Source organism: Aythya marila (genome assembly GCF_965140915.1).
Source record: "Aythya marila genome assembly, chromosome: Z".
Taxonomy (NCBI): Eukaryota; Metazoa; Chordata; class Aves; order Anseriformes; family Anatidae; genus Aythya; species Aythya marila.
The window spans coordinates 14,620,831-14,646,116 of NC_139080.1; the positions used below are offsets into that span (position 1 = coordinate 14,620,831).

The 25,286-nt window shown below is 39.3% G+C and overlaps 1 protein-coding gene across 3 annotated transcripts; it reads left to right on the top strand.

Moving 5' to 3' along the window:
* Positions 1-187: 187 nt before the first annotated feature.
* C7 (complement C7) lies at positions 188-24,276 on the top strand. 3 transcript variants are annotated; one of them, XM_082783419.1, is made up of 18 exons: positions 188-438; positions 754-809; positions 1,514-1,589; positions 2,550-2,691; positions 3,402-3,543; positions 4,359-4,497; positions 5,444-5,578; positions 6,093-6,336; positions 7,396-7,509; positions 8,177-8,343; positions 9,376-9,604; positions 10,242-10,413; positions 10,793-10,880; positions 12,249-12,381; positions 13,051-13,242; positions 15,886-15,982; positions 20,907-21,091; positions 22,758-24,276. In XM_082783419.1, exons 1-18 carry the CDS (start codon positions 433-435, stop codon positions 22,940-22,942), a joined length of 2,502 nt encoding a protein of 833 aa, XP_082639545.1. In that variant the 5' UTR covers positions 188-432; the 3' UTR covers positions 22,943-24,276. The 3 variants fall into 3 exon arrangements, with proteins under 3 accessions (XP_082639545.1, XP_082639546.1, XP_082639544.1); XM_082783420.1 differs by having other exon boundaries at positions 190-438; positions 5,444-5,564; positions 6,091-6,336; positions 22,755-24,274; XM_082783418.1 differs by having other exon boundaries at positions 191-438; positions 22,755-24,273.
* The last annotated feature ends 1,010 nt before the right edge of the window (positions 24,277-25,286 follow it).

The window sequence follows — 25,286 nt, forward strand, 5'->3', positions numbered from 1 at the left end:
CTCTGCCTGTCAAAGACACGGACACAATAGTGGTCCAGAGTATGTGACACCAGCATTGGCCTGGGATTTCTGAAAAGTCTTGTTCAGAGGAAAGAAGCAGTGACAGAGAAGACAAGGAAAAGATGTTCTTCCAGTAAGTGCTCCTCACAACTTTGTGCCAGGCCCATTCAGCCTTGCCAAGCCTTGATTTATATGTTTTAAAAACACTGAGCAGCTCCAAAAGCTGGCTGTGTCCCTGGAGAGGACCAGCTGGGTCAAGATAAAAATTCCTCAGCAGTGTTTAGCCTTTTGGAGAAAAGAAAAACAGAATAGCAAGGCAGAGTGAGAAGAGACATACAGTAGCAGGCAGACTGACTGACTCCTTCAGCTGCTGAATTGAGTGGAAGTGCATTTTCCCTGGTAATTGCTGGATGTCTGAGTATTTCATCTAACATGAAGGTAAGACAATTGCTTACTTAATTTGTACTGATGAAGTGAATATGGCAAATGCAATGAAATATTAATTTATATGGAGAAATACTTGGCTGAAAATGTAATTGGGCAGAATTGCAAGAAAGAAGAAAACTGAAAAACAATACCTTGCATGACAGAGATGAGGAAAGTCAGTGCACCAATCTCTTTTTTTTCCTTTAACCTGAGTAGTGTAAAGATTGCAGAAAGTTTGAATAGCTTCATGAGCTATAAAAAGCAGAAAAACAACAACAACAACAACAACACACAGTGTTTAGTTTGCTTTTGCTCCTCTTTTTTCAGGTGCTGGGGATTTTTGTGTTGCTGGAAGTTACAGGCTTCTTTCCCATTTTTTCCAGGTGAATATTTCTTTAGAAAATTACTGACACTAGGCATGGATAATTTGACAGGTCTGGTGCATGTCGTGGGACGGGGCTTAAAGGGATTTTCAGATGTATTTAATGGGAGCGAAGACACTGTTTGGTGTCAGCACTGCCCCTGCTATCAGTAATGACAAGAGTGCAGAATTATGTTGTCACTTGCCCCTGTCTGGTGAAGGAATAGCATGAACAGCAGTGGCTTGAGGCTGCAAAACACAGTGCAGGTTGCCCCAAGCCAGCCCTCATTCCAGGTTGCACCCCAACTTTTTGAGAGCTGTCTGGGAAATTCGTCTGCACCCCATGGTATGCATAGCCCCTGACCACTGCTGGGCCATCTCCAGATGTGGTCTGGCCCCTTTCTGCTTTGCAATGTGGAGCTCATAGCTGAAGGTGCCCATATGGATTCACAAGAGTCCCTACTGATTGTCAGGCCAGGTAAATATGCCTGGTCTTTTCTGTTGTTCACTGACCAGAAAGTCCAGGTGGAAAGTGATTTTGTTCTTGCACATTAAAAGCAAATCCCAGTGGTTTTTAGAGGGAGCCTGATGCCTGTAATTTATGTTGAAGGTCTGCTTTGCTGTTTTGGAAAGTTTTGCACTAATGCTTATGAATGGAAATCACTGACAAACTCCCTGTTTTGCTTTTATACTGAAAAACAAAAACAAAACAACCTATTGGAGCAGACCTTCCTATCCAGTCCATTGCCGCTGGAATTCTTTTGGCCCTTGGTCCGAGTGTGATGGCTGTACTCACAAACAGGTATAGATGGCCGAACCTTTATGTATGCATGATTTCACAAGCATATGCTCACCTCTTCTCTCCCCCCCCCCCCCCCCCAAGAAATTAAGAAACTGCTGTGTCTTTAAACCCAAATCAACTGTCAAACAAAAGCACCTGAAGTGTCTCTTCCCAGAAGAACAAAAAAGTTGCTGGACCCTAGAGGAGGAAAATCCTCCAGTCTGTTCCCTCTCTTCAGGGCTATGATATCCATGTTGTAAAATAACTTGCACTGTTTTTATTTTGGTGATAGCTCCAAAAAGCTCAGCTGAATTGTCTCAGTAAACTGAGATTTTCCTCAGCTGATGTTGGTTTGTACCACTTCCACTCATTTTTCATCAGAGGAGTCATACCTCAAAGGAAGAAAACTTTGTTACAAAATATTGTCCTCAATGAAAAACAAATTGATGATTTTTACAGTGCAACTCTACTGATGTGCAAGACATTTTTGCCTTTGATTTTCTTTCTTATTTACTTTGATGTTGCATCAGTAAGGGAGGGATTGGTCAAAATTAAAAATGTGCCATGATACTGTACTTATTCTTTTTAGTAGCCCAGTTGATATTCTATTTTATCATCTTTCTTAATGATATGATCACTTTGAAGAACTTAAGAAAATTTATATCAGTCATGACTCGTCCTTTTAAAAATGTAAAATAAAACTGAAGTTTGTCAGCAGCTTCCTCTTTGTTTCAGTTACATATTAGACTGTTGAACAAACCAGCCAAGTTTATGTCTAAAGACCTTACAGTTGTTATTTTGGACCACTGACCTGTGAGTTAATTACCACATTGTGGTAATACAAACTGTGGTTATTCTTAGAAAAAAATAGTGAATGCCTCATTACCTTTCAGCAGTAGAGCAGCAGCATTGTCTTGACACTATTAAATTATTTCTTCTTCACATTTAGATTTTCTAAGATCTCCTTTGATTTGCATTCAGATTCGGAGACGGACGGTAGCAGTTTATGGGCAGTATGGGGGAAACCCTTGCTCTGGTGATGCTTTTGAAATAAGATCCTGTATTCCCACAAGGGGATGCCCAACAGAGGATGGCTGTGGTGATCGGTTCAGGTGCTTTTCAGGTAATAAGATCTTTTTCATGATTTTTTGGTCCTTAAATTTAAGAAGATAACCTTGTTGTCTTTTACATTTATATATGGGCAATACCATTTGAAAACCCTTGACCTACAGATAAATTTGATTCAGGAAGAACTTTTCTTTTTTTTTTTTTTTTCAGCCGTACATGTGCATGTTTTTAATTTTTAATTTACTGCTCCGCCCCAGAGCACAGTTTATTATTATTAGTATTAGTATTAGTATTAGTATTAGTATTAGTATTAGTATTAGTATTATAAGGTAATTAAGGAATGCAATCTTAGATAAGATTGTTTAAAGCTGTTCTAGGTTATATCCAAACATCTTGGAAACTACCTGGATCATGGAAATCGAGGGACACTAAAACAATGCTAGAATCTAAACAACTTAGGTCACTTGCACCCCCCCCCCCCAAATAAATAAATAAATAACGTCAGTAGATAGACATTTCTCACAGAGGAATATGATGTTTTGGTGCTATAAGAGAGATAATCAAAGTTAATTATATGTGCTCCCTCAAGGGTAGTATGCACTATTTCTTTATGTCTACATTTACTGATGTTTCAGAAGTCCTTCTTGGCATAGACTGTTCACTGTGTGAGTGGACAAGCTAGCATCATAGATAACTGGGATTTTTGTTTTTATTTTAAATGAACAAACGTTTCTCCTTTCCCCATGTATTTTTGTTTTCATTTAGGTCAGTGCATTAGCAGATCTCTTGTGTGCAATGGAGATCAGGATTGTGAAGAAGATGGCACTGATGAAGATCGATGTGAAGAGAAGACGACTATATGTGATATTGATAAAACACCTCCAAATGCAGAGCTTACGGGAACAGGGTAATGTTCTGTGCAGAGCTCAGTATTACTCGTGCCAAATGCCCTCAAGTTTTGGTTGTATTTACAAGTTCTAGCTGTGCCCTGGGCCTATGGTAAAGCATCCAATAAGCAAAAGTGTGCAGTAGAGCTAATTCTACCATACCAGTGGCTCAGTGTGGCTGGGATGTACTTTTTGTACCTGTCCTTTGTTTTGAAGCATGGAATAAAGCTTTCTATCCTGCTGTTTGAACACACATCTTCTAAGATGTGAAATGAAGCAGAAACCAATGGCACATAACCATCACCATGGAAAAAAAAATAAGCCAATACTCGTTCTTTCTATTTATTGCGTTTTCATTTGGTACTGTGGATCCATATGGATTTGTATTCACTCATCCCATCTGCAGCCTAGCAAAATAATTATCTCAAGTTTCTTTATCATAGTCATATCACTTGGAACGTGATATAATTCGGATACACTACAAAAAGAATTTGGAATGCATGTCCTGTTTTTTCAGTTTTGCATTAATTGCTGGAAAAAATGTAATAAAATCACTTGTGTTAGGTGTGAATGTCTTAATGTTAACAGATACTGACATGTGTTTGTGTTGACGAACCAAGAACATTTTGTTTTCCGTATTCTAACGTGTTATGCACATTGCAGTTCTTCAGATAAAAGGGTCATCCTGCTGATATCCCCTTTTTGTAGATAAATTAGCTTTCAATCTTAACTGCAGATACAGCATTCAATTACAATGGCATGGTAATTTCTACCTCCTGTACAATGATTTGCTACCTCTCTCTCTTAATGATCTTTCATGTTTTTCCTCTCATAGCTTTGATGCCATTACTGGACAGACTAGGGGAAGAGTCATTCATACAAAAAACTTTGGAGGACAATGCAGAAAGGTCTTCAGCAATGACAGGAGAGAATATTACAGGCTGAGTGAAAGTGTTCTTGCATATACTTTCCAGGTATGTTTCCATTAGGCATATGTTTGTATCTAAAGTAATGATTATAAGTCAGAGAATGATGCAAAGCTTGTAGGCTGTTTTGGCAGGTCAGCTTCCCTAAACAAAGCTGAATGATGCCTATTCCCTGTCTGTAGAGACTCTCATAACTGTGGCTGTTCTTCATCTCTCACAAAATTAAAGGCAAAGAGAAGGATCCTGTGGCACTGTACACAGCTGTCAGCTGGCTGGAGTTGTATCAAACAAACACCACTGCCAATAGCAAAAAACGTCAGTGCCACCATAGTGTTTAGGGCCATATGTCACCAGATGCTCTGTGAAAGTTGTGTCAGCTCATGTTGAGAGAATCTGGTATATTAAAAGCTAAAATAAATAAATTAGAATGTATAATTATTTTGAAGGTGTTTATGTAAGTTTATTATTTTGAAAGAGACTGATTTATATCTGGCTAAAATGGAAGGAAAAAAAATAATTTATTGGATAATTTATTGGATGTGATTTCTAATTCTTTCACAGTTAGACTGAATGTAAAGCCATATTCTTAGAATAAGTATTGGTCTGAATCAACCTAAGAAATGTGATGGGCACCTGGCTTTGAAATGCTTCATGGAGATCTTCCATTGATCTCCATCAAGTCATTGTCTCAGAGATTTAGTTTGTCTCCCCCTTATCAAAAGCATGCCAAGCAATCCTTAAAGTACTTTATTTTGAAGCATGATTTTTATACATGTATATATATATATATATATGTATATATACCTGTAATGTTCTTTCCAATAGATTTCACTACTTCCTGTAAAATCTAAATTGGATTCAGCTTGAAAAATACATTTATATATTTATTTATTTTTGCATCAGGAAGGACTCACTCTATTCTGTAAGTTACCATTTTTAACATGAAGCTTTTTCATGAAGCCTTTTATACAGAATTCTATCTTCAATCTTCTAGGTTAAAATTCAGAATGATTTCAGTTATGAGTTTTTCAACAGTAGTTGGTCTTATATGAAGCACGTAGCGAGGCATGAAACATCAAACAGTGGACACTATCATAAACAAAGTGAAACTAAGGAGCATAGTCAAAAGGTATGTAAAAGTTCTCACAATAGCTTAGTATTTTGCATAGAAGTTTTCATCACTTTTCTCAGGCACTTTTCTTGTGAGATGCACATATTTATTCTATCCAGATATTTTTGGCACAAAGTGCATGACAGAAAAAAAATCCCGTATAAACTTTACAAAGAAATCACTAGTTTGGTTACCAATTAAGATGGGTTGGCTGCTGTTTTTTATTTCTTCATTTTACCTTCTTAGTAGTGTAACAAAATTCAAAAGCAATTGTGAGAGTCTGAGTGTAGGCATATAGGATTTTATAATTCAGCAGCATCCTCAGAATGGCTACAGACCCTTATGAGGAGGGCTCCTCTAGATAAAATCAGGGTGCAAAGAACATTTCTCTGGAGCCTCCAATTTGCTTTCAACAACTCTGTCAAGCTGAGTAGCTTTGGTTAGCAGCCAATATCACGTGCACATCATCTGGCTGCTAGAAACCATCCTGCTAGTGGAATTGAGCATGACTGATTTCTTTTTCTTCCCCCAGAGTAGGCAACTGATGGTTATTGAGAACAGTGTGGAAGTTGCTCAGTTTATTAACAACCGCCCAGACTTTCTCACTCTTGCGGAGCCATTCTGGAAGGAACTTGCCAACCTTCCAGTTGTCTATGATTACAATGCCTACCGAAGATTTATTGAGTATTTTGGGACTCATTTCTTGCAGTCTGGATCTCTAGGAGGACATTACAAACTTATATTTTATATGGATACTGACAAAATGAAAGCAGAAGGTAGAGTATTTGTTATCAGAAACAAACTGAACAAACAAGAATAAAAATTTCTTTGTGTGTTCTTCCAGCTAATATCTAAACTCTAGTAAGAAATTTATACTTCTCACTACATTCTCCTCACAGGCAAAATAAAAAAAAAAATAATAATAATAAAAAAAAGATTGCTAAAAGTGGTCAAACTACAATGTTTAGTTACAGATTACAGATTTGCATCTGTGACCTGCAGTGCTCTGGGTAGTAAAGATTTGCTAGCTGGTTCAGGACCTCACAGAGCAAACAACAGAGTGACACGTATGATTGTACTCACTGGGGAGCAGTGCTGTAGGATTAGGGATTGCTGAGAAGAAGAATGAAGGAAGCGATGAACTTTTCCCAAGAACACCTTCCATCTGTCAGCTTCCATTCATATAGGCTTTAGCAACACATGGACCTTCTCACAGGACCTGCTTTTTAGCTGCCTTCCAACTTTTTTCTAAACCACATTTGTAGTCAACATGAAACTCAGAAATGAACCCAACATACTTTCCATGTGCAATATTGTTAATGGATGGATTATCTATCTGGATTAATGGATGGATTATTAAATAGATGGATTAACATTTTCAGAGAAGGGCTACGAAGCTGGTGAAGGGCCTGGAACACAAATCCTGTGAGGAGCAGCTGAGGGAACTGGGGTTGTTTAGTCTGGAGAAGAGGAGGCTCAGGGGAGACCTTATTGCTCTCTACAACTACCTGAAAGGAAGGTGTAGGGAGCTGGGGGTCAGCCTCTTCTCACAGATAACTAGTGATAGGACTAGAGGAAATGGCCTCAAGTTGTGCCAGGAGAGGTTCAGGTTGGAAATGAGGAGACATTTCTTCTCAGAAAGAGCAGTCAGGTATTGGGATGGGTTGCCCAGGGAGGTGGTAGAGTCACCGTTCCTGGCGGTATTCAATGAGAGGTTGGACGTGGTGCTTGGGGACATGGTTTAGTGGGTGACATTGGTAACAAGGGGACAGTTGGACCAGATGATCTTGAAGGTATTTCCAACCTTAAGGATTCTATGATTCTATGATCTGCAGATCTGAGCACAACAGACATGTACCAGTGCACCTCATCGGGTTGGAATGTATTCATTGTGAAAAAGAAGAAAATAGAGTGCTCCAAGCTAGATGAACTGCTACGGACTTCTTCAGGTAAGTGCTCCATAGTGACTTACGTAGTTGTCATATCTAGAGCTTCTCTATCCTTCAAAACAGACGTCAAAATGAGGAGCAGGTGTTGATAGCTTTGTTGAACTGTATCTTAGAGTAGATTTAGATTAAATATTAGGAATAAATTCTTTACTGTGAGGGTGGTGAGGCACTAGACCAAGTCACCCAAAGAAGTTGTGGATAGCCCATCCCTGGAAATGTTCAAGGCCAGGCTAGATAGGGCTTTGGGCAACCTGGGCTGCTGGGATGTGTCCCTGCACATGGCAGGGGGTTGGAACTCGATGATCTTTTAAAGTCTCTTTCAACCCAAACCATTCTGTGATATTATCATTCTATGTATTTATGATTTTAACAAGTTAAACCCAGACACCAAATGCCAAGATTGAAAGGCTCCCCAGCTCCCATCAAATGTAGCTAATACTTTCCCAATAGTGATTACTTTCTGGACACATGGAAAAACAGGCACCCCTTGAATATATTATCCATGTAGGAGCACTTGATCCAGGCACAGACACTTGATCCAGACATTCATCTTTAATGATGCGTCCTTTCACTACTCATTAATACATATTTTGTGGGTATTGTTTCTATTTCCATTTGTGAATATAGCAATGCTGGTATTTTCTGTGTTTCTCATCCCAATCTCCAGGAAGCAGCAGCAATAAAATTAAAGGAGACCCCTACGTAGAAGGAGGAAGCCCAAGTGCTGTTGCTGGCCTTAGTTATCTAGAACTGGATAATCCTGCTGGGAACAGTAAGAAATATTCCTTTTGGGCCAGATCAGTGACAGACTACCCCAAAGTAATTAAACAAAAGGTAAGGATATTTTGCTGGAGCAGAGATGAGCAGATGGGATTACCTCAAGGGGAGAAATGATTAAGCTCTAGCTGGTGATTAGTCAGGCTGTAGTCTGCAATCATTTTGTATTCAGAACACTTTATATAGTAAAGAAAAAATCTCAGGACAAAAATTCATGAAGCTAATATAAAGTGATCAGCTGAATCATAAATCTAGCCTTTGGCAAGCAAATACCTGCAATTTTACAAACCTTAAATGACTTTAGTGGAGTTCTGCTTAAGAATTCTGCTTAAGAGTTCTGTGTTAGTTTACCCTAACACTGGAGAAAGTCCCTTTTCTGAAATGTATATCGGCAGGTCTTTGTGGCTTCCACTGAGCTTGCCAACTTCTCTCTATGCTTTTTATCTCTCTTCCTTTTCTCTGCATGCAGAAGTTTGGCATTCTGGGTATTCTGTGAGCCAGACATTTCAAAGTTGAGCATGATAATATTCACTGCTACCTTGTTTAAGTCTCTTTTGCGAGTTGCTCAAAAAATGAAGAATGTAATAAAACCAAAAGAATTGTCAAGTAGTTTTCAATGAAATGTAGGAACAGAATATCATAAAACATGCAATAGAAATGCAAAAATGTTTTTGGTTATTGCTGCTTCTAATCACTGGTTAATGAAATTACAGTCTCTAGCTTTTTATACTGAAAATAGCTTCATTGAGGATTAGTGTTATTGTAAATTGGTGGTCTGTGTTAAGACACACATTTATCTCAGCTGTAGTCTCATATCTCAAATATTTTTAAGCATGTCAAAGCATTAGCTTTAAAAGGGATTCTGCTAAGCAAATCTGACTTTCCAGAAAAAAAAAAAGAAAAAGAAAAAAAAAAGCTAATATTAAATATTAACATAAGAGTTTAGCCAGTTAGTTGGGAAATTAGAGTGTCTTTAAAGCCCATCCACAGGAACATACATCACAAATTATCTCATATAAAAAGCATGTTTATAAACACTTATATCCCTGGTATAACTACTTAATATAAATGTCTCTCTACTGTATGTAGCTAACACCATTATATGAGCTGGTAAAGGAAGTGCCCTGCTCTTCAGTCAAAAAGCATTACCTAAAACAAGCCATTGGAGAATATATGGCTGAAAATGATCCCTGCAAATGCCAACCATGCCAGAATGGGGGTGAGGCAGCTGTGGATGGAACCCAGTGTGTGTGTTACTGCAAACCTTACACCTTTGGAGCAGCTTGTGAGATGGGAACTCTTGTGCAAGATCAGCCAGGTCAGCACTCATTAACCTTGTGTGAGTTCAGAAGTGGCACGTGTATGCTCTTCTGCTTCTAGAGTCTGTTTATCCAGCTGCAAAAACCAAACAAGTGGCTGATGCTGGGCAGTGGCTGCTGCCCAACACACACCATGGGGATGGTCTTGTTGAGTCTGAGTTCTGTTTATTACGTCCAAGCAGTACTTCATAAACAATCCTTTGTGTTATTATTGTTAAATACAGTGGACAATATTAACTCATAAGGCAACTTTCAATAAATATATATGTAAATATATACAGACTAAATGACTGGGTATCAATAACTTTAGAAATTTTTGTTCTTTGATTTTTACTTAGCTGTAGTTGGTAGTTATTTCTGTGCTTTCTTGGATAGGTAAGTCATATAGACTCCGTGGAATTATTCTTAAGTAAAAGGTGAATTTGGGAGAAATTAGTTGCTATTTGGACCTCTCTGTATGATCACATTTTAGCTCATCATTAGCTTTGAAAAGTAGATGGCAGGTGTTTTTTGTTTGTTTGTTTTTCTTTTTTTCTTTTTCGTTTGTTTGTTTGTTTTGTTTTGTTTTGTTTTAAGGACAACAATCCTACAGAGTGGCTAATGTGGAATATTCAAATATTCTCAAATGTAACACAGGTGTTGTTGATGGACACTGGAGCTGCTGGTCTTCCTGGAGCTCTTGTTCAGGGGAAAGGAAATCAAGGAGTCGAACTTGCAACAACCCCTCCCCAAGTGGTGGAGGAAAGGCCTGCATAGGAGAGCACCATGAAAGCAGACCCTGTGAAGATGAAGAGTTGCAGCATTTGCGGTAGGCAGAAAAGGAACAGTCGAATAATGAATACAGGAAGAATTTTTAAAGTAATCCAAAAGAGCACATAAGCTGTTGAATTCAGGGATTTGAATTCCACGGCACTTGTTGAGCTTTCACATTTAAGTTGAATCAAAATGAAATTTAGAAGCTCTGATTCTGATACAAAGTAAGAGTATAAAATAGGATAAAAAACCAGTAAACTGGGCTCCTTTCTGTTTAGTACTCTCTCAGATAGCTTGGCAGAGCCTGATTTAAATATAATCGTGATGTAAATGGGACATATAATGGTCTTGAAAATGGACTTCTTTGGGAAGTGTAATATTTTGGGAGGAAGAGAGAATAATTAAACTTAACTGTATTTTTGTTTTATTTATAGCTTTATTGAACCACACTGTTTTGATACATCCATAACTCCAACAGAGTTCTGTTCACCTCCTCCTCTCTTGGAAAATGGATTTATTCAAGTAAGCTATTTCTCTTACTCTGTTTTTTGTTCTATTCCTATGAGCAGTGCCTCAACTGCAGTTAATATAGAGATTTGCTTGTAGACCTGTATTTATCTTGTTAAACTTTTTATCTATAAACTTTATAGAGCTACTGTATAGCAGCCTTCTCAGCATTGTTCCCTGGCTGACTTTTACAAGACTTTGTATTAAGAATAAAAAAAAAACCAAAAAGTCAGAACAAAATCTTCACTTTTCTGGATCTGGATCCTTTTCTGGATTCCTTTTCTGTTTGCCTATGGAAAATAAATCTACTTGTCCTACACACACACACACACACACACACACACAAAAAAAAAAAAAAAAAAAAAAAAAAAAAAAGCTACATAAATTACATTTTAAAGTACACAAAACTGGAGAAAAAGCAGCACAGAGAGTAAACTGTCCAGCAAATCCCTAGCAAAATTATAAACAGATTTTAGCAAACTTTAGTTTGTATCCTGTGAATCACCAATGAATTTTCTTATTCTTTGTTGAAATTATGATCTGGCAGGGTATTTGGACTGACTAAATTGGGCCTACTTAACAAGGGAAACAAAATTCTTCAGGGTATAAATTATGTCTTCTCTATTTTTCCTCAATAAATAGATAGAAGGATTAGTTACAAATCCATCAGTTGTCACTGCACAACTGCAAACTGAGGCAAGGTCCTAAATTTTGTATTCTCTCTTTTGCTAGTATTTTTTTTCTGTAATTGATAGTTGCCTCCCATATGAATACTTCTGGTTTAAAAACTAAAGATAAAACCCTGCACTTTTAGGTGTAGTCTCAATTTTTCACAAGAGTTCTCCTTAGAACAGAAGGTCATATAAAATGACAAAAGACTTTTGTCTTTAAGTTCAGTTCTTCTGACTGACCATATCATATTAGCCTTTAGGGAGCAGATAACATGCCATCCTAAGAATCAGCAAAGCCATATACTCTCTACTGATCCCTCTTGCATGGCTGTTCTAAAGCATATGTTCCTCCCTTAGTGTTTGATAACAGCTATATTTGCAGTCAACTTATGGACTGTCAAGAGAGCACCATTCCATCACTGCTAGACCTCTGACACAGGTACCCTTGACCCTAGCCCTCCCTTTGCTAAGTTAAGGTAACCACAATATTCTGTATTCTGCTAATCTTTTGATAACACCTCCATTTTGATCACATTTTCTGACTATCAATAACCAGCACTGCCCACAATATTCCAGACACTCTCAGCAGTACACTGTGAAGTGACATTAATCCTTCTCGCTGTCCTCAGCATCCCAGTATCAAAGGGAGTTCAATACTGCTGGTGATTCTTAGATTATATATTTAATATTTAATCTATTTATTTTATTCCAGAATGCTGAAAACTCATACCCTGTTGGGAAAAGCATTGTTTACGCTTGCAGACATGGATATTCTCTTGTCGGTGATCCTGTTGCTAAGTGTGGCAGTAATTTACAGTGGCAAATTGGAGAAAGATACTGCCAGGGTATGTTGGATTCCCATTTTGAAATACAGCTTAATTCCAGTGAAATGTCTCAGAATATCTGCTTTCACCTGTATTTCCCAGATCCTTAGGCAGGACTGGGTCTATGTTGACTTTTATTTTGAAACCACATTTTTTTATACTGAAATAGAAATGTCCATACAGTCAAGTTTTAAGGAAGTGAAAAGACAAGAAGTGGAACAAGGAGACTAAATTCCAGCCCAGGATTTACTTTCTGTGGGAATAGCCTTTGTTGCTTCATTCAATCCTGCGGCTATATCTAAGAACAATTGGTATTGTCTATTTCTAAAGCAAACCGAGTAAAATGTCCAGTGGGCAGTACTGGGCAACCACAAAGATCTCAAATAACCTTGTAGCCTATCCCTACTAGGTTGTTAAGCAATTGTATGAACCATTAGTAGGAACATGGATCCTAACAACACAGAATCTCTGTATGAGCTAGGGCCAGGCCTGCAGGCAGTAGAAGGAGATATTATCACTCCATCCTTGGCATAATGAGTTGATAGCCTGAGTTAACACGACCAATATAGTTCTACAGGAACATCAGCTAATCTTACTGTTCAATTTGTTAAGAAATTAAGAAGATAAGACATGAGCACTTTCTGCAACCCACTGGTTCGCTGTGACTGTCTCAAATTCTTCATTCCTTAGAAACTTCTTGTCTCCTACCTGTCCTGGAGGATGGCTTGCAAGGAGACCCATGGAAACCTTCATATGAGATTGGTGAGAAAATACGTCTGTCCTGTATACAAGGCATGCACTTAGAAGGAGCACACTCCATTCTCTGTGAGCCCAGCCTCAAGTGGTCTCCTGATATGAAAACTATTCAGTGCATAAAAACAGGTAAGCCACTGTGATCTTCCAAATGCAGCTTGGGATTTTACTTTCCTGGACAGACTACTGGTAATACAGTAGTGACATAGCACTATACCTGATATAATGATAGAAAAATTGCATTTTTATCACCCACAGGATGTACAGAAAACATGAGTGCATGCTTTCTGTGGGCTCTTCAAACAAGATGCCTTAAGAGAAGGGAGGGGGCCTGATGGCTTCTTTTTCCTGCTTGACAGTCACACAGCTGATACGGAGTAAATCTCCAGGAACTGGAAGCAAGGAGGAAATGGCTCTTCAGGTTCATGATAGCGGATGTTGAATCTGTCAACAGTCACTGGCAGTCAGTCTGGCAGAGAGGGAAACAGTGTATAGCATAAAGCAGCTTTGTCTCAGTTCATCTTTTCCAGCTGTGGAGGGCAGACAAGACTTTCTCTTTTGCAGTCCTGTGATGCTGGTCAGTGATGCAGAGGCATCCAAGCAGCATGCTGCTTCAAGCCAAGCACATCCCCTCCCCAGGTTTCAGATGCTGTCACATCCCTGCTGAGACCCTTGTTTGGAGTCAACTAACAGCCACTGCTGTTACCAGGTAGATTAGTCAAGGGAGGTGATTCTGCCCCTCTACTCAGCCCTGGTGAGGCCCCACCTTGAGTTGTGTGCCCAGTTCTGGGCTCTCCAGTACCAGAGGGACATAGAACTACTGGAGAGAGTCCAGAAAAGGGCTACGAAGATGATGAGGGGACTGAAGCACGCAATGTACGAGGACAGGCTGAGAGGGCTGGGCCTGTTTAGCCTGGAGAAGAGGAGACTGAGGGGAGACCTCATTAACGTGTATAAATATCTGAGGGGAGGGTGCTGAGAGGGTGGAGCCAGTCTCTTTTCATTTGTGCCCAGCAACAGGACAAGAGGCAACAGGCACAAAATGAAGCAAAGAAAGTTTCAGCTGAATATGAGAAGGCACTTTTTTACTGTGAGGGTGACAGAGCACTGGCACAAGTTGCCCAGAGAGGTTGTGGAGTCTCCTTCTCTGGAGATACTATAAACCCACCTGGATGCCATCCTGCACAATGTGCTCTTGGTGATCATTCTTGGCAGGGGGGTTGGATGAGATCATCTTCAGAGGTCCCTTCTAACCCTGGCCATTCTGATTAGGCATAACTCCTACGTTTCATGTCTGTCCTCTCCTTATCAGCCAATTGCTGCCCAAAGTTGCCTGATCTGAGGGAAAAGGCAGGTGACAATCAAGTGTAGACCACAAAGTTTCAGCAGCCCAGTCTCAGTGATCTGCTGATTCCCATCTGTTGCTGATTCTCAGTCCTAGTCGTCTTTTGCCGCATCACATCCACATGCACACCAAGAGTAAGGATTTCAGAAGGAATAATAAGCCTGTACATAATACGGCTCACTATTGCTGAAATAAAAAAAGGGGAGCATTACCTTTGTACATTATAAAATTAAAAAAAAAAAAAAAAAAGAATAAGGAAATTAGAATCTAAAACAATTAGAATAACAAATTAACCATTTAAAATAAGAAGGAAGATGAGTTAAAAAGGGCAAAAATTAAGACAATCTGTGTATATGCAGACATGGTGGCACACATACATTTGGCAATACTGAAATAAGGTGGGTGGGAGTATTTAGTTAGTAATAGTGTTGGTAACAGTCAACTATACAACAAAGAGCCCCAGATCTGGAGACAGGGAAGTAATTTCTGGTGGAAATTTTCCCTCTGCAGGCAAGCAGGGTTATGTCTGCTATCTTTACTGCAAAGCACTACAGCTTTATTTTTAGTTCTCTGGCAATTTCTGCTTGTCTATTTTGCTTGGTAAGTCTTAATCCGTACAAGAGATTTATTAAAAAAAATAAAAGCAACAATGTTCAGGGATATTAAAGTTTAATGTTAAAGTAGAAAACTAGAGTCACCTAATCTAAAACACAAATCAGGATAAACCTTTCTCTGAAAGTGTGTCTGTATGGATTTAACAGAGTTGTGCCATTACTCGCTATAGAAGCCTCTAGAGAAATATGCAGCAAAGGCCTATTTCATCTTCAAGCTTGGAATAAAGCTCAACAGTCACAGAACAGTACATGTGTACAGTGCTCCTCCCTTCTCCCTCACCACCTCCATCCCCCCCCAGTCATTATTGCTTTTGTTTTTTAAGTTACTGCAAATTAAGAACTACATAGTGGAACTTGCTGTTTTCATTACCAACAGTGCATAACAATTTTAAGGCTAGCTATTTCTACATGGGGCTTTGAAGCCATAGCTTTTCTGGTCACAGTAGCAAAGCCAGTAACTCTGAAACCTAATGATAAAGCTATTTGCAGCACTGCTAAGTTTAGCAGAAACAGACAGCTGCACAGAAATGAGATGAAAGTTAAAGCTTGAACATTGTACATGTCTCCTTCTGTCTGACTCTTGACCCTTGGATAAATTACCATTTGGTAAGTTTGTAAAGCGTATTGTATCTTTTTAATAGTTATAATTCCTTCTGTGCAGTAGATACTTCTAATGAACATGCAGGATGTGGCTTTATGTCACGGCTGTATCCAGTGTCTTTTATGCTCAACTGATAGGACAATTTCAGAGGGCTTTAACAGCCCTTGTTTTTCCTGACCCTTAATAGCATTGTCTGTGCTCTTCTACTTCAGAATCCAGTGTGAAAACAGAAGTGACAGAGCCTAAATGTCAGCCATGGGAGAAAGCGCAGCAGTCGCAATGTGTGTGCAAAATGCCCTATGAATGTGGGTAAGTTCAGGCTGAATTTGGCAATGGCTTTCTCACTTTATTCAAGACCAATTAAATTTCTTAAAGTTTCAGTCTATGACAGATTGGAAAGCTTTACTCATGAGAAGTAGGCATTTATACTTTGTTTGCTTTACAGCTCAATCAACGTCCTGCTCATAACTTACCTGCCTTGTCAGAGCTGTCATTGGATTTAGTGATGATGGAATTTGGTTAGATGACAGAAGGTGAAGGGATAATTTCAGCTCCACTTGATCTGTGAAATAGATGGAAAAGGATAAGATGATATTTTGAAGATTTAGAAGATGGAGGAAAACTTAGAACAGAGACCCTTGGGACATAAACCATCAAAGCAGTAAGCTGGTGAAATACAGCAGATTTCTTTTCCCTGCTGAGAGACTGGAGTGTTATGAAAGGCACAATAATCTAATCTCCCATTTACACAGCAGTTTGCACAGACCAGTCATGTTACCTTTCCTGACCTCATAACTTGCAGACCAGACTTCATTGTTTCCTATTTGATCAAAGCCTATATTCAGTAATAAACAATGCAGGAAAAAGGTATGGAAATGAGTCACTCTCTCAGTTCTTCGCTAAGTGTTAAGGGAACAGAACCAAAACAGAAGAGTAACAAGAAGAGGCCTAAGAGCACCTGGTGCTGATGGCCAGATGTGCCAAAGAGCTCAGCACTCCAGTATTTGGGCTGTTTTTCACAGACCAAATAAAGTTTCCTATGAAGTCACCACTGAGTTCTGGACATGACATGAGGCCAGTTTTTGTCACAGCAGGAGCTAAGCAGTTTGGAAAATTCAGGATAGCATTCTCATGTAGCAGGTAAAAGAAATTTTGAAGTCCTTTCCTGATTTCAAGGTTACAGAACTTCTCATTGGAGTACGCTCACTTTCCACCAGCCACATAGTTCAAGGGTGCCCTGCATGGTTACTCAGGTTCTAAGCCAAAATGGGTTTAGATTCTGAGTTGATTCTAGATTCAAAATAGATTCTAATTCTAAGCCACAATTTGAACATCTCAAAATTAACACTGGTCAGCTTTGTTCAGGTTTCATATACACACTGGGCACTACTCTAGAATTTGAGGCCATTGTCTTGCATAATTGCCAGGTTTGTAATAAATCTGTCAAGAGCCTATTTCTATATTTAAAATATTTAGGTATTTAATTAACAAGGTCCTACTCTTTTTGTCTCAGTACTGACTAAAGTGAGGCAACAACCCCCTTCCAAGTTCATGGGTGCAGTTAAGTTAGTTGCATAGGAATTGAGGGGAGTCCACAGTGCTGGGGAAGGCCTTGAGTAGAGTCACAATTACCTTAAAATTAAATTAATTACATTCAGTTATGCATTTAGGCTTCAGTTAAAATTATTCTACTACCTCCTGTTTCTATTTTTTTAATTACATTCCAAATGGCAGGAAGATAGATAGCAGTCAGTTTTGTTACCCAATGTAGTCTTTCACTGTCTTGAAATAACACGTCTAATAATAGAAGGATAAATCATTGTCTGTCAAAGCAGACCAATCTGCCAGCCTATTAATGGTGTAGGACTAAGGCATGTAAGTAGATCTTGGCCCGTCCTCAGAACACACAGGTAACATGTTTTGCTCTGCTGTGGTGGTGAATCTCAGCAGCAGCCTCTGCTCAGGAGGTGGGAACAGGTCACGGAGTACGGCAGAAGCACCATGGCTTCAGAACCATCCTACATCCTTCCAGTTTTCAAGAGACCAGCCCAGCAACAGAGACTTCTAGGTACAAAAACCCCACAAGGAGCTGGTGAGGGCTCTGTCATCCCTCATGTGATGACATCTGTCTTCCCCAATTATAGCCAGGGAATGATCCTGAGCAATGGAGCTGCTGAATTACTAAAGCACTTGCTTTGGCAAGTGTAAACTCCCAGGTAATTCACAGGCACAGCTCAGGAGTTATGAGGGATAGAGACCATTCCTAATGTGCAATCTAATGTGGTCTCCTCCTTTTGTGGACAGAGAGTTAACAGTATGGACACTAGCTGTTCTACTCTGTATGAATTGGCCCTATGGCCAGGAAAGGGTCAGAGCACAGTTAGCCTGTCAGTATAGATGAAGACACGGAGTCCAAAGACCATCTCCATACTGAAGCATGAGATTTAGTAATTTTTCAATACTCTTTTTCAATAATCTTTTTTACACACACTTATTTGTGTAGCACACACATCTCTCTTTGGGGTTCTCAGCCTGTGTTAGATTAAAAATTATGGTCTTGAAAACAATTTTTAGAAATTAAAATAATTTCCAGTTCAATTTCTCACTTTTTTGTTTCACTGAAATTTGCATGCCTCTCAGAGCAGGTGAAAAGGAGAGACATTATTTTCTGACTTACAACTATTTTATTTCCCATGACATGTACTTTATTAAAGGCTTGTTCTTACTCAAGTCTTTTTCTTTTTCCTTTTTTTTTTTTTTTCCTCAGGTAAAAGGTATTGAATTTTTCAGACTCACTTTGCACAAGAACTCTTCCTTGTCTCTAATAATTTTCATTGTGCTATTCTTGTTCCCCTGTAATATCATTTCTCAACAAGCAGTGCAAAATATTAAATACTCTTATGAGTACAGATTCTCTATGCTTTTTCCTAGGCATCTGAACATGTCGATTTCCACTGACTTTTGCCCAGGTGGCCCAGCCATAGCAAAAGGTACACCAGTCACAAGACAGCTAGAGCTAGACAAAATAGAAAACACACTCCCTGCATTACTTCCCGAGCAATTAGACCTTCCTGGGTTCAACCAGCTGGTTAAGTTGGCCTTCCTCCCCTCTGCTGAATGTCACTAAAGTGGGGCAAACCAGAGACATTAACACACTCCTATCTTTTCAGCTAAATTAACTTGCCTCATAAAAAAGCTTTTGTCCTTAAAGCTCAGATATTGAGATTTATCATTGTAAGGCAAATAAAGAAGGGCTCTGAGCAATTTTAAATGTGATAGACAACTTTACAGATCAGATGCTTCCCCTGAATCACACTATGTTCTTCCAAATCTAAACAGATATTTCAAAATCAAGAGTATCCTATACCTCTGTCTGCAAAGATAACTTTCACATTATAAATCAGTGCACCACTATCTCATGGGCTGTGCTACTAGACAAGCAAATGATGTAATGGAGACAGATGTATTGGCTCCTTTATTAGCTGCTTGGTGCTGCAGATACATTGGTCTGTCCTCTTGCTGTGCCTTAGAAAAAGAGTTAACCTTATTCCATTCCTTATGTTAACAGAAGAGCAGTAAGGAAAATGTAGGCAATAAACATTTATTAGGGATTCAGCAGCTCGTATTTTGACTAAGCACCACAGTTAAGAGACCCACTGCAAGTGATGACACTAACATCTTAAGGAATATAATACAGTTGTAATATTTGAAGACATATTCAGTTGCAGGTAAATGCAACAGTCAAAGTTCTCAGGATCAGCTGATAAAGGAAAAAAGAAAGAAGAAAAGAAGAAGAAGAAGAAGAAGAAGAAAGGAAACAAACAAACAAACAAAAAAAAAAAAAAAAAAAAAAAAAGATGAGGAAGAAGAAAAGGAAGAAAAAGAAAGAAAAAGATACCTCAATATACTTGACCATCAACTGAACAAAGTCATATTGAGGACTTTACTACCAGAGCTTTCCTCTCCCAAATTCTTCTTCCCCTGTCTGACGAGCCACTTGCACATGACCTGTTACCCTTCCCTTCATGAAGCCTTGTGGAGCTTGTTAGGGCTATTTGCCCATTCATTATCAGCCTCTCATCCCCATCAAACCACCTGTTTTGCTGAGGTTCACTGTCAGAACTGATCTGTTAAGTACTTAAATTTTCTGTGGGAGTGCTTGTGAGCTCAGACAGTGGAGCTGTGCTGAATGAGAGGAGGGGTCTTTGGTTCTGCATCCAAAGCTCTCCATCTCCTAGGAGCATCTCTGCTCTCTGGTGCCCTGTGCAGTGCCTTACCTCTGGCTGTACCACACAGCCAGGACAGCATGGGAAGACCACTTCTGAGAAGGCAGGGCTTTATTCACCCCCCACAGATGTCATGGAGTGAGTTAAGAGCAAGTGGAGAAGCCTGGGTTTTGAGATTACAATTAAAAACAAAACAAAAAGCAAGCGAACAAACAAACAAACAAAAAAAACACAGGCTTTTTTCCCTCCTCCTACGCTTACAGCATGAAACACAAACAATAACAATTTCCTGGAATTGTCCCTGAAGCAAATACTATCTAAGGTTGTCTAAGAATCATTATTACCACTTTTACAAGCTAATTTTAGTGGGTGTTACCACAATATCTGAGGTTCAAGAAACAAACATGTAAACTCCCTAGATAAATAGAGTGGATTTCTCATAAAATTTCTGTGTATATGTATCCATTTTTCCAGAAATAACTCTGTTCTCTGATGTTGGAACACAACATTTTATTTGGTAAAAGCTCGGGTTTTAAAGGACAGTAGAGAAAAGGTCTTTAAATACATTCTTATCTCTTACAATTTAGAAAAAAATATAAAGTAATTTAATATATGTGTGTGAGTATATATCATTATATGTATATGAAATATTTTGTTTGTATGGACTTGTGTGTATGCATGTATATTATAGAACAACCAAGATCTGAACTCTTTTAAATAAGTCTCTCCCTCAGTGCCACTGAGATTAATGGTAAAATACCCAGTGATGTTCCTGTCCTTGGACAGGTGCTGTATCTGCTGAGGAGCAGCAACCTGTGGAAAAGAAAAAAGTCAAGAATTATTCAAGCATCTAAGTCTCCAGTTCATCACTGGTACTTAGGATGTACCTCAGTGAACAGGGAAAACAGAACCAGACACTGACTATTTTCCATCTTCTCAGCTTTTTTTAAGACATACAAAGATAAAACACGTTTAAATGTGTTTTTGTCTGTGCTTTTTGTTTTCAGTCCTTCCCTGGACGTCTGTGCCACAGATCAAAGAACCAAGAGAAACATACCTTTAACGGTTTGCAAGATGTATGCCTTGGAGTGCACAGGCAGAAAATATTCTCTTACTAGCTCAGACAACTGCAAAACTCCTCAGGCCACTGAGAAATCATGTGGATCATGCCATTCATGGGAAAGATGTGATGGTAAGATTCTTCATGATTGTAAGTGAAATTGTTTATACGAACAAAATGAAATCTTTACCCCAGTTACACACTACAGCAGCTCTGTGCTGGTATGGCATTTCCAACCCTCCCAGCAGCACCAGGCATGCACAAACTGCTGAGCTGGTTCAAACCATCAGCCCAGTGTTTGGTGGCTAAATATGGCAGAAAGACAAGGAAAACCCTGCAGGAGACTGTAATGGAATGAGCTATCTTTGGGAAAAGCTTATTCCTGCTGCCTGGTGAGTGGGTTACTCCATGTGATGTGCTTCTATAAGCTTGGGGTGAAACCCTTGCCATACTTTTTTCACTGACTCCATCCATTTTAAATTCCGTAGCATGGTGGTGGGGGGAAAGGAGGAGGAGAACAACACAACACCAAGTCCCACATTTCCATTTCAATGGGTGTATTTTTTAATATGTTATCAACCCTTAATGAGCAAAGAATGTTTTCATAGGTCAGTCTGGAATCTTCCTTCAGCTGTTTTCCTCCTTGTTTTGTTTTTTAGTGTTCATCCCCTAACCCCTTTGCTTCTGCTAGCTCAAGGCTACCAGTCTCACTGTTTCCTTCAAGGTTTCCCTGTTTTCTTCAGCTTAAGAATACAGTCTCATTCTGTACTGTCTAGAAAAGCCACTTGCTTTTGTTTGTACTTCACTGTATATCTCCAGTTTCTCATATTGTGAACAAAGGTGAAGGCATATTCCCTCAGAGAAAACAGGCCCAGACTTTTGCAATCTGTCTTTAGTGGAAGTTCTCAAATTCCCTGATCTAATTTCCCTGAGTGTCCTCCATTACACTGCATTTAATGGAGGGTTGGCAGAAATGGGAAGATAAAGGACTAAATTAGGTTTTCAGAAGTGCCTCAGATAGAAGGCACAGTTATTGTCATATTTTGACAATAAAAAGATCACTTGATAGGAGTTTGTCTATTTTGTCTACCAACATTGAATGGACAATAATAGTAGTAATAATGATAATAGATAATAATAATAATAGATAATAGATAATAATAAATTATCAAAATTGGTAGAAGCCTCAGCAGACACAAACAGAAAAAAAGTTAAACATACAACACCAAAACAAAGACATAACTATGAAAAATAATCTCAGACTTTCTTATCTGGTTGTTTAGCTGTTGTTACCAATACAGCTAAACATTTATTTCTACGAGCAGATCCTTTGATCATAGTGAACTACCTATATGCAAATAAAAATAGAAGTGGTAAGTATGTTCATGATTAGTTTGTTACTTTCCAAGGACAGACCTCTCATCTTACATGTCACCTGGACTGTGGAGCAGTAGATACATGAAAAGGTGCTAGCAGGTTTCAAGCAGAAACATCAGAGATACCTTTGAGAGCAGGATCTCAGGCACCTTGGTGAAGCTTTTCCGACAGGCACAACCACACTCTCTGAGTAGAGGAAGCCCAGTAGGTGCACTGGGATCCTAGGACAGACAGCACCACTTGTGCGTGCTTCTACTTTTTCCACTGAACCTGAATGTTAGCTGATGTTAGTTCTCATTAGAAGAATCACCCTCCACACATCTCTATTACTTCTGCAGTTTTGCTAGAAATGTTTTGGTCTGTTTTCTGTTGAGTAGGATGCCATCCCAAATGCTTTTCCCTCTCTTTCTTTACTCAGCAGAGTCCAACAGCTGTGTTTGCGATGAAGACGCGTCATGTGAAGAGGGAGGCATCCAGATCTGTGCTGAAGCGAGCGGCTCTGCTGCCCATCAGACCATGACCGAGTGCGAGGCTGGGCGGCTCAGGTGCCGCGGGGAGACCGTCACCCTTGTCAGCATAAGGCCCTGCAATGTGCACAGCGAATAAGATGTGTTGTGGTTCGTTTTGTATGTTGCCGTGGGATATGTCAAAATGTGTCAGCTCTTGGGCAGGACATACTTCAAACCTTGCTCTATCAAATGTAAGCTCTGCCATGAAGTTCACTGCAGCCAACAAGACCGTGTGCATTGGCTCCAGTTGGCTCTGGCCTGAGGCTCTTCATCAGGCAGAGCTGCTCTCACCGCTACTGCTGACCCAAGGGCTTTTGGCTTAGGCCCCTGATTTAGCACTGTTGGGTTTTCTTTGCATTTCTGTCACAGTTAAAAAATGTTCCTGAACTACAGTTACCAAAGTAGTGATGGATTACAGTGTCTAACATTGTAAATACATTTTTCTGAAAGCCACACAAACATATGCATGTACTGATTATATTTAGATTCTCAGGAAAAGAATAGGCTTTACAAAACAAGATGTATGATTCCTCACTCTTAATAAAGTAACTTTTTCTTAATGTGCCTTATTCAGCTGAGCAAAAAGCATGCACAGCATTGAACCTGTCATTGAGCCTGAAGCTTTTAAAGGTCAAAACAATGTGCATTAACAGTAAAGTTGGCTTAAAGTAATGAGAATTCCTATGCTTTCAGCTTCTTGTACACAGAAACACTTCATGAAAAATCACCATTTTACACTGTCATAGCTATTATTGTGAGCTACACTTGTAAGCGCAGATAACTGCATTGCATGTCACATACATTTACGTTTGTGCCCAAACTCGTTTGCTCACAGACCATTGCACATCAAAGTCTTCCACCACAGCTTTCCACAACTTTCTCATAGGGAAACGCATCCTCACAATAATGGAGAGACTTTGGATATAGTTCCCCTGGAGATAACCTTTGGCAATCTCCTAAGATTGTTCCTAAGCAAAAGGAGTCTTTGACACTCTTTCCTTATACACCTAAGCACACTGTCTAGTATAATGAGGCAACAACTTCTTGGCTCACATAGGATGTATCTTGCAAGCTGAGGTGCCCATCCTGGCAGTATGATCTCCTCCTGACTATTCTCAGATGCAAATAATGACAAGGGCTGGATAGCAAGTGATCAAGCCAGTGCAGTACTACCACCAAGAAGATTTTATGCTTTGTAATTAACAGATTTTACTTCTTACTGTTAATAAATGCCTACCAGATGAAACATCTCTCTCAGTTTTTATGTTTGTACCTGTAGCTTTCTCACATAAACCCTATGCTGAATCATAAAAGCTTGCTTTCTGTGGTAATGAGAATTAAGCCAGAGCAAAAATGGTCTGCTTTTCTGTGGAGACTTCTGCTTCCAAGGGCAGTTTTGGTGGAGGACAAGGCTTTCACAGCAGTGATCAAGAGGACCTGCTGTATTTTATGCTCTCTGGAACTTAGTGGCTCTTTTTTTTCTTTTTTCTTTTTTTTTTCTTTTCTTTTTATTTTTTTAGAAAACTATACATTTTGCAGACAGCTTATAGATGAAAATAAGTAGAATAAAAGCCAAGTTAATCAGTTATTTTCTCCGAATTACTTGTTGAATATGAAGGAGAAGGATTTTGGGGGAGCTGCTGAATATTTGCCCCCCTGTTTACTCCCAACTTTCTTCACAGTTTCTAGCCTTTTTCCTTGGGCAGCAGGCACAGCACATGATTTGACAATGAGCCCACTAGGTGGCAATGGCCTACATATCTGCTGCAGGCAAGAGAAAATCATCTGGAAAATTCTGGACAGAGAGCACTGAAAGAAAAGTGACTTGGTGATTCATGTCTTCAAAGAGGAAAATGTAGAAAGCCTGTCAAGGTATAGAGCATCAAGGAATTTTGAGAATCACAGAATGGTTTGGGTTGGAAGGGACCTTAAGGCTCATCTAATTCCAACCCCCTGCCATGGGCAGGGACACCTCCCATCAGATCAGGTTTCCCAAGGCCCCATCCAGCCTGGCCTTGAACACCCCCAGAAGGGGTATCCACAGCTTCTCTGGGCAGCCTGTGCCAGTGCCTCAGAATTCCTGATTAAGAAACAGTTAAAAAAAAAAAAAAAAGTAAGGTTACCTGATATTCATCTTGACACAACCAGCAGGAACAATTCTTCACATCCATGAAATGATGTAGTCCAAGACAAGATAGACAAAATATTGATGACAACTGCATTTCAAAAGCTTCATCTAGTCCTTTACATCTCACTGTTTACCTGACACATCCAAATCTTTACAGGGCTCTTTTGCCCCTCCTCTCTTTTTCTAATCACAGAATCACAGAATCACAGAATCACAGAATCACAGAATTTCTAGGTTGGAAGAGACCTCAAGATCATCGAGTCCAACCTCTGACCTAACGCTAGCAGCCCCACTAAACCATATCCCTAAGATA